Below are 9,557 nucleotides of genomic sequence, written 5' to 3' on the forward strand. Positions count from 1 at the left end.
GAGAGCCAATGGTCTAACCACCGAGGACGCAAAAGACCGTGCAAAGTGGAGTAGGTTGAGTAGGAGGGCAGACCCTGGCAATAGCCGGGATTAATGCCAGGAGGAAGAAGAAGAGTTACAAGCAAAAACTTTTTAAATTGATGTCAGAAGTGAGATTTTCTTTTGAACCAATCTCAAAAAAAAAGATGTTCTCATTTTCAACCAACTTCGAAAAAGGGAGATTCCCAATTCGCCCGAATACTTTTAATGTATGTTCTTGTCAATATACCAAAATGTAACTTTGCACAAAAATAATAGCTAATTAAATGAAGTTTTACATAGAACAATCACAACCACTCGTTGACAACCACTACCACCACCATCATCACTCGTTCAAGAAGCATCATTTTAAGATCTACCCATCACTAAAAACCGTAAAATAAATTAATTTTTAACAAAAAAAGAAAAACCGACTTCTAACAACGAACTAAAAAGTGAAAAATAATTGCAAAGTAAAACAAACAGGCTTAGTAATTAATTAGATTTGACACCGACTTCAAAATTACAAAATCTTTATATAATTATTAGCCCTCTGTCTACCGTACTAAGTATGTGCAGGATACAGCGTGACGCTAAATAAATCCATTTCAGTATAAATTTTAATCGATTATATACAAAATATACGAACAAAATAAAATTTAGTTACTCAGTAGCTTAGTAGTTTATCACAATTATTGATGAATTTTATAGTTGCTTACATCAACGAATACCAAATGCTTTTAACTTAACAATTTATTGCACTTATTAATAAAAGATAACCTTATGATCCTCGCCTTAGGCTGTCTTTTACACCTTTTCAGTAATGCTTTTGTAACATTTTCAGTCTGTGGTAATTGCAAATGTCACTTCGCTGACGTTTCTTTTAATTGTTTTGCTTCTTTTACGTATTAGAATGTAACAGAGTTTCATTTATAATTAACATTTTACATAGAGGAAATAAATTCTAAATAGTGCATACATCCATTTGTGTATTATTTGATATAGTAATCTCATTATCAAGGAAAATAAAGAGTGTTTCTTTTATAGCAAATAATACAAAAACTAACATCAATAATATCAATGTAAGTATATTTGTATTATAACAGAAATATATATGGAAGTTTAGTACAAATACATATGTAATAAAAAACAAGACAAAAGAATATTATGATAACCTACAAATCTTAAATTCACATGTAAGGGCTACGTTATACACTTAACCTATAAAATTAATTATTAGATTGCAAAATATTTTATTTCTATTAATAATTCAGTGTATCGTCAATAATAGACAATGATATTTTATTATGAATATATGAGGATATGCACAATCAATGTTTGGAGTGTGTTTTGTTAAACAGCCTTGTATTCTCATGCAGAGCTATTGTTAATAAAATACATTACTTCTACATGTCCCTTTGTTATTTTAAAAATGTATCAAGTATGCACTGTCATGTTCTCTGCTTATACTATAATATTAGAAAGACCACATTGGCTGTATATTGTTAATTCTTTTGCCTATTTAGTGTTATAAATTTTTTGTTACAATTAAAATAGATTGATGTTATTACTTTTCATGTTGTTATTTATGTGACATGATCAAATTGTAATTTTAATTGGTCTCATTTGGTGATAATTTCCATCAAGTTTATAGTGGTTTACACCAGAATTATTTCTTGATATTATGTGAATTTGATAACCTTTCCTAGAACTGGAACAATTTATTCCAAAAACTGCTTAAAAGCAGAATCATCTCCATTTTAATGGATTAACGGAACAAAGTCTGTTTTTTTTTCATTTCTTTACATGTTGTATACATGCTAGTAAATCCTTATCTCTTACAAATTTGAACTAATGACCTATGTACGTCAACAGTAAGTGATGAGGCAGAGAATATGTTCGTGTATACTCAGTTCACTACTGAATACCACAATGAGAAGTCACACATATTTTGATTCTATGGGCGTGCCCAGGTAAAAAAAATATTACCTAGGTTTTTGTTTGTGTTTTAGAACTAATAACTGTTTGCAAGCTTAGAACTATATTATTATCCCATATTTAGTCTATTTTGGCTTTAATTGTTTTTATTTTATATATTTTTTAAAATTTTTAATTGTATCTAAATTTATTTTTCCAAAACAGAATAATGGCACGGATTCTCGACGGCAAAGCTTTGGCGAAGGAAATTCGAGATGAATTGAAAATTAAAATTAGCAATTGGGTTAGCAATGGATACCGGCCACCTTCAATTTGCTGTATAATTGTTGGTGATGATTCGGCCAGCCACACTTATGTGAGAAACAAAATCCTAGCAGCCACCGAAGTTGGGATTAAAGCAGAAACTATCAAATATGACCAGAGTTTCACAGAAAATGAACTTTTAGAAGCTATTCAATTGTTAAATGAGAATAGAGATGTTGATGGTATACTAGTGCAGTTACCGTTACCAAACAGTATTAATGAAAGGAAAGTGTGTAATGCTATTGCCCCTGAGAAGGATATTGACGGTTTCCATATAACAAATATTGGACAATTGAGCTTGGATATGCCAACAATTGTTCCTGCAACTGCGCTTGCTGTTATAGAAATGCTTAAAAGGTAAGCTATATTTAATTGTTTTATATTATAATGTTATTTATTCACTTAAAATTTTCTATTAGGATTATAATTTTTTTATTATTGCAATTGAGGTCATGATGTCTGTATTGTTATAACATTGTATAATAATCCAATGGTTGTGCTTTCATTTTCCACTCAATGAGTCATTTTCATATATGGTATGAACTTTTTTTAATGATTTCATATTTATTTAATAATTAATATGTGGTCTAATTTTGGATAGGTAATATAATTTTAATATAATTATTGTATTGCAAACCTACATTACTTACAGAATTTTATTTACATTTAACCGCGCTTGTACTAAAAGTTTTTATATTATTTTAGTTTTTATATTTTATAGTATTTTGTATGTTTAATTATTAATCGATATTTAATTATTAAAAAAATTATTAATTAATATTTTATACCAATTATAATATTATCTTCATGGGGGCTATAAATAAAAATGGACTTCTTAAAGTAGTTTAACAAAATGAATATTTTAACATTTGATTTGCATTTTTTGTTGCTAAAAGAAATAACAATGCTCTTTTATTTATTAATTATACAAATATGAAATCATGTAAAAAAATTAGGAAGTATTAAGATGAAAAACAAATTTGTTTTATCGATTCTACAAATACCTAATTAAATCGCGTCGTATTTATAAACATTTGTTTTGACAAATATAATTTTTAACTGAAATGTCGTCAGTGCGATTTCTTAATATAGATAACAAAAAAAAAACAATATCTTACTATAAACAGCCAGTATTAATTAATAATATAAATGACATAATAATATAAGAATGACGTAACAAAACGTTTACTACGCTGTAAATATTAATGCACGTTAAGTGAAGCGCATTTGTCAGTTTATATCAATTAAACTGTAATAACGGATTCCCTATTGATTTTAATGACGTTGAAATAACTATAGTCATAAATATGTTGAACTGTGTTACTGATTTGGACTTTAAACTATAGACACTATTTCTATTTATTAATAAAGATGAAGTAAATTCAAATTTTCTTTAGAAATGTCGATATTTGTGGATTCGATTTGAAATAGTTGTAGATTCTGCCTCTCCGGGAATGATTTCATCATTTTTTTAGTGAATTAATATATTTACTTCGCTCTTTTTTCCGCATATAGCAAAAAGGAAACTTAGTAGTAAGAGTAATAAGTTGAGTTTAGTGGCAGAACTCAACGCCGCACTTTTATTGTTACCAGAGATCGAGCACCAAGTTTACAGTCAGGCACTGCCCAATCAATCCAAAATGCTTATTACACACGTATGATCTTTTTAACCGACTTCTGTAAGAAAAGGAGGTTATCAATTCGACTGTATTTTTTTTTTTTTATTTTTTTTTTATGTTTGTTACCTCATAACTTTTAACTGGGTGAACCGATTTTGATATTTTTTTTTATTTGAAAGGTATAGAATCCCGAATGGTCCCATTTTTTTTTGGTCCATGTCTGACAATGGTTTCCATGAGAAAATCACATAAGTCTTAAATTTGCATTAGGCATGTGCGCGACTAATAGCCGAATAACTCAATGTCGCGCCAACCGATTTTGATGATACTTTTTTTATTTGAAAGGATACACTTCAAGGATAATTTGGTGAAAGTTTGGTTAGGTTTCGATTATGGAATCCGGAGAAAATTGAGAAAGTTTGTTTTTTTTGGTAAAAAATTGATTATACTGTAATAGTTACAAGCAAAAACTTTTTAAATTGATGTCAGAAGTGAGATTCCTGATCGTTGCATTTCTTTTCAACCAACCTCAAAAAAGAGGGTGTCCTCATTTTCAACCAACTTCAAAAAAGGGAGATTCCCAATTCGCCCGAATACTTTTTACGTGTGTTCTTGTCAATATACCAAAATGTTACTTTGCACAAAAATAATACCTAATTAAATGAAGTTTTACACGGGACAACCACAACCACTCGTTGACAACTACTACCACCACTATCACCACCCGTTTAAGAAGCATCATTTTAAGATCTACCCATCACTTAAAATCGTAAAATAAATAAATTTTTAACAAAAACAAAAACCGACTTCTAACAATGAACTAAAAAGTGAAAAATAATTTTACAAAGTTTTTATAATTTTGAAGTCGGTGTCAATCTAATGCTACAACACCTTTACTACAATATCTAATTACTAAGCCTGTTTGTTCTACTTGGCACCGACTTCAAAATTATAACATCTTTGTAAAATTATTTTTCACTTTTTAGTTCATTGTTAGAAGTCGGTTTTTGTTTTTGTTAAAAATTTATTTATGCTTATAACATAGTTTTATAATCATTGTATCTTCTCGCTTAGATTCAAAATCCAAACGTTCGGTCGCAACGCGGTAGTGGTAGGCAGATCCAAGAACGTGGGCATGCCGATAGCAATGATGCTGCACAGCGATGGACACCACGACAGTGGGCTGGGCATGGACGCGACTGTCACCGTGTGCCACAGGTACACGCCGGCGGAGCAGCTGGAGATGTACTGTAGGAATGCTGATATCATTGTGACTGCCACTGGTGAGTTGTCAATCTGTCTGACACACACTCGCAAACACGCAAAACATATACAAACACACACACAAGTGGATATACGCACAAACTCATAAAAACTCTATAGTCATATGGTTAATAAGTCATGGTTGCCCTGAACTTGAAGTTAAGATTTCTGAACATTTGCGCATTGTTCAGTCGGAAGAGAGTTTTTTAACTACGACTAACTTCAGGTCGGTGACGACTTGTTGCCCGTATAACCGTCGAATTGACTTTACACCTGGTGTGTCTGGGACACAAACACAATATACATTAATTTATTTTTAAATTGTTTTAAATATTATTATTTTTTTGTAAAAATAAAAATATGGTAAAGATTTTTCTTTATTTTTTATCTTTCTTGCAATTTTTTTATCACTTTGAATTGAAGCATTTGGTTATTTTTTCTTTTTTTCGTTTTCTTACCTTCACCTGTTATAAGGCATTCGTGATAAATTACTAATTTTCCATTCTTTTTTTCTTTCTTACTCAGGTATACCAAAACTTATAAAAGCTAACATGGTTAAACCCGGTGCTACTGTAATCGATGTTGGTATAACTCGTATCAATGAAGATGGAAAATCGAAGTTAGTTGGTGATGTTGATTTTGATGGTAAGTGTTTTTTTTTGTTAAATATTAATAATGTAGATGTAAACGTCATGATGTTTGATTCAATCCCAAATCAAGAATTTGCGAACACTTTTAATAGTGTTTATTTCCTCAGTCTTGTTAGTCAAAGCTCGGCGTTGACTTCCGCTATCAAATATATCCAATTTGTGCAAAAAATGTATAATCTTTTTTACAAAAAGACGTCAAAATAAATCAATTTGTTTTTTTCTCTCAGAGGTCGTAAACGTAGCCGGTGCGATCACACCAGTGCCGGGTGGAGTTGGTCCAATGACAGTAGCCATGCTTATGTATAATACATTCCAAGTCGCTCAAAATCGACAAAAGCATTATTAGAAAGCTAAAGGTGTTACGTTTTACATAAACATTCAGCATCAAATGACAGATAACGTTTTTGTAATTATTTTTTATAGTGAAATGGACATTGTTCTAACTGATATATCGAGTATAATTTAGTCAATAATTTGGAAATAAATAAATTATTGAAGAAATTAAATTTAAATTAAGAGAAATCCTTAATTAAATTTACGCAGTCATGTATATTTAACTTTCGAGCAGCCAAGACTTGTTGGGTTTATTTATTCATGACTTTTTAATAGTAAAGTAATAATACAAAAAAAGATTTAATGAATTACATAACTAAATTATACTCGATGTAATCGTTATTATGTTCGAATGAATCTTCATTGTAAATGTTGGTTTTAATATAATTAAAACTTTGTTTCTATTTAACCTAATGGTTGTATTACACAACATTTTTTTTGTTGTTTACGATTGTCTGTTATTTTGTTATTATTATCACTCGAATGAATGTCATTCGAATAATCGAAATATCTAAAATGTTTAATACTTTGGTCTCTATCTTTCATGTAGATAACTTTGTAATCTATGAAAAAAGGTGCTAATATTTTATTCTCTTTAAAAATCTAATAACTGTATTCATAACGAGTACTAATAATATCGAATTATTTTATTTAAAACAATTATTTTCATTCTCAACGTATATTTTCAATATTTTTTGTTTTATGGCTGTTAACATAGATTTATGTTGGAACCTCGAATATTTTTGTGGAATAATTTTGAAATAGTTTCATATTATATTTTTAATTAGAAATCAACAGTGCCTCTATTTATTAAGTAGGCGTAAGTAAATACAAGTATTATAAATGTTTAAGAGTAATTCTATTATTTTAATATTGATTAATGTTTATTTCTTTTATTCGATTTATCGATTTTTAATGTCGATTATATGTCATCGATTTGCATTTTTTTATGGTTAATAATTTCTGTTTTAATACGATGCATTTTATTGTTAATTATACATTTATAATTAATTATAAGGTAACTAGCTCAATAAATTTTATATTTTTAAGGAACTTAAATAAAGAAAATATTATTTAAAATTTCGTTTATTTTCCTAATACCTTTTTTTTTTAATTTTCCCCTCTTTTACTTTAATATTTTTTTCGTAAAAATAATCCGTAAAAAAACTGTTATTTGTACTAAATACTAACGCATCAAACAACACTTTAGCTTTAAATAGAAAATCAATCCATTTTATAGTTAAATTCTTAATTATTGTAAAGAATTCCTAACATTTAGTATATTCATTCCCTCGCTCTGGTGTCGGAGAAAAGGATGGCGGTGAATTCCGCCACTCATCTCGCCACCAGCATTCGGCTAAAAGTGGGAAGTGGAGTGTATTAACACCGGGTTCCCTTTGCCTACTCCTTCTATGAGCGGGAAACAGCATACCGTTGAAAAAATATATATAATACGCAAATCAATACAAACAATAGCACTTGATTGATATATTTAATCAAATAACTCGAGTACCAATGCACTGTCAACGTGACACATTTAAATTAATTAACCGTAATGAATTTATAATGTACTGTACTGATATATCAGTGCGAGTTTTATTTTAAGCGAGGCAACAGGTGCCATTTTGTTTTCGAAATAAAATAAAATGGCGTCGCGTTTGAAAATCAACTTGTTGATTAACGTGGTTGATTATACATAAAGATTTTAATTCCGTTTATAAATTTGGATTTAACTATATTTGAATTAAGGTATAAGGCTATATGCTATTAATGTTGTTGTTGCTTTAAGGTTTTATTTTACATAGGGTTAGTTTGACAAATATAATATTGAGACCGTCATGGCTCAGTGGCTCCGTCGGTTAACGTGACGTTAGTAAGTTCGATTATTACTCAGGGGGATGAATTATTTTAATTTCTTCATGCTGGTAACGATGGGCGGTGTTGAGGTTCGCCACTAAGCAGAAACCGAAGTGTTAGAATAGTATTGATTTCCCTATACAAACCTAGTGAAACAGTAAGTTAACCACATAACAAATCAATCAATAGATTTTTTGTTGAACAAAGAAAAATAGGCGATAATTAAAGACCAGAGAGTTTTCACACTACGTTCTCTGCTTACCTTATGCAAAATAAAAAAAATATCCGCTTTCAATTACGTTCCTATAATAGATTACAGTAAAGCCAAGTAAAGTAAAGCTCAAAAGCTATACAATATTTTTATCCCCACTCTGTAATAGACTTCCTTCGCGAAGCTGGCATTAACGTCATAATATTTACATACGCTCTTCCACGCCATATGCTCCATGCTCCACCGATATATTAGTATTGTTATGGAAATTGAAAAGAAATTGGAATAGGAAATAAATAGATGGGTTTTATTCATTACATCTTCAAACAGTGGTTTCTCGTATTAAGTAACTTAATTTGGTTTTTTATTGGTTCTTTTATATAAATAATTTTATTAAAAAATTATTTACTTTTATTTAGTACGTAGGGGGCAGGGGCTCAAGATTACAATGACTGTAAAGCGAGTATTGTGGGTTCGATCCCTATTCGGAACATATTACCATTTCTTCGTTCTAGCGTCAAGGCGATAACCCGGCGTTGATTTTCGCCAATTGTACCGAACCGCCAACAGAGGATACTTAGTGTTAAGGCTTTCCGCCGAATTCATCGCGCGTTGACTGGGGGAACTCAACGCCGTGTTTTTCTTCGGTATTGAAACGAAGAAATGATAATTATAATAAAAAATAACTTAAAATACCATAAAAAAACAAAACAAACAAGATAAAACGGTGTCGCACATAAATCCCGAAGTAATACAAGATCTTATTAGAGTCGGCCTCACGTATAAATGAAGGGCCGCTACGTGGTCGCGTTCCGTAACAAAATAATTACGTTATTCTGTCTCAAATTGTCCTTACGGCCCTGCACGCTTCGAGGTTTTTACGACTACCCCCAAAACTTTACATATTCAAACGAAAACCAACCATATTTTAATTTAATAAGACATATAATTATATATTAAGTGGAATTTAGCTAAATAGTGTTATCATAAGGAATTTAAGTTGGTTAATTATTATAGTTAAAACTATTATTATATACATTTGTATATAAGTTGGGTTAAAACTAATTTTAATTTAGTTAATGTATTATAATTAAAATTAACTTATTCATGTTATTGTTATAGCCCTCTATAGAATTTAGTTTGTTACAAACGACTGTTTATTATGAATTCATGCTTTACCTAAAATCTATACTAATATAATAAAGCGGAAGAGTTTGTTTGTTTGTTTGTTTGAACGCTAAGATCTCTGGATCTACTGGTCCGATTTACTATGTTTTTGTTTTGTATGAAAGCTGCATTCTTCAGAAGTGCTATAGGCTATATAACATTACATTACACATATATACTAATATATTAAAATACTTA

The 9,557-nt window shown here is 29.9% G+C and overlaps 1 protein-coding gene across 2 annotated transcripts; it reads left to right on the plus strand.

Annotated features, from left to right (window-relative positions):
• Positions 1-895: 895 nt before the first annotated feature.
• On the plus strand, positions 896-7,204 carry Nmdmc (NAD-dependent methylenetetrahydrofolate dehydrogenase). 2 transcript variants are annotated; one of them, XM_085208260.1, is made up of 6 exons: positions 896-1,100; positions 1,894-1,991; positions 2,161-2,616; positions 4,953-5,161; positions 5,667-5,786; positions 6,019-7,204. In XM_085208260.1, exons 2-6 carry the CDS (start codon positions 1,900-1,902, stop codon positions 6,135-6,137), a joined length of 996 nt encoding a protein of 331 aa, XP_085064386.1. In that variant the 5' UTR covers positions 896-1,100; positions 1,894-1,899; the 3' UTR covers positions 6,138-7,204. The 2 variants fall into 2 exon arrangements, with proteins under 2 accessions (XP_085064386.1, XP_085064387.1); XM_085208261.1 differs by lacking the exon at positions 1,894-1,991.
• The last annotated feature ends 2,353 nt before the right edge of the window (positions 7,205-9,557 follow it).

The sequence above is a fragment of the Heliconius melpomene genome, chromosome 4 (assembly GCF_056956725.1).
Source record: "Heliconius melpomene rosina isolate 202511_hmr_F chromosome 4, ASM5695672v1, whole genome shotgun sequence".
In the NCBI taxonomy this organism is placed as follows: Eukaryota; Metazoa; Arthropoda; class Insecta; order Lepidoptera; family Nymphalidae; genus Heliconius; species Heliconius melpomene.

Coding starts and splice junctions, on each gene's coding strand:
- Nmdmc (XM_085208260.1), top strand. CDS start 1,900: ATGAGGCAGAGAATATGTTCGTGTATACTCAGTTCACTACTGAATACC. Junction 1,992..2,160: donor GATTCTATGGGCGTGCCCAG/GTAAAAAAAATA, acceptor TTTCCAAAACAG/AATAATGGCACGGATTCTCG. Junction 5,787..6,018: donor TGGTGATGTTGATTTTGATG/GTAAGTGTTTTT, acceptor TTTTTCTCTCAG/AGGTCGTAAACGTAGCCGGT.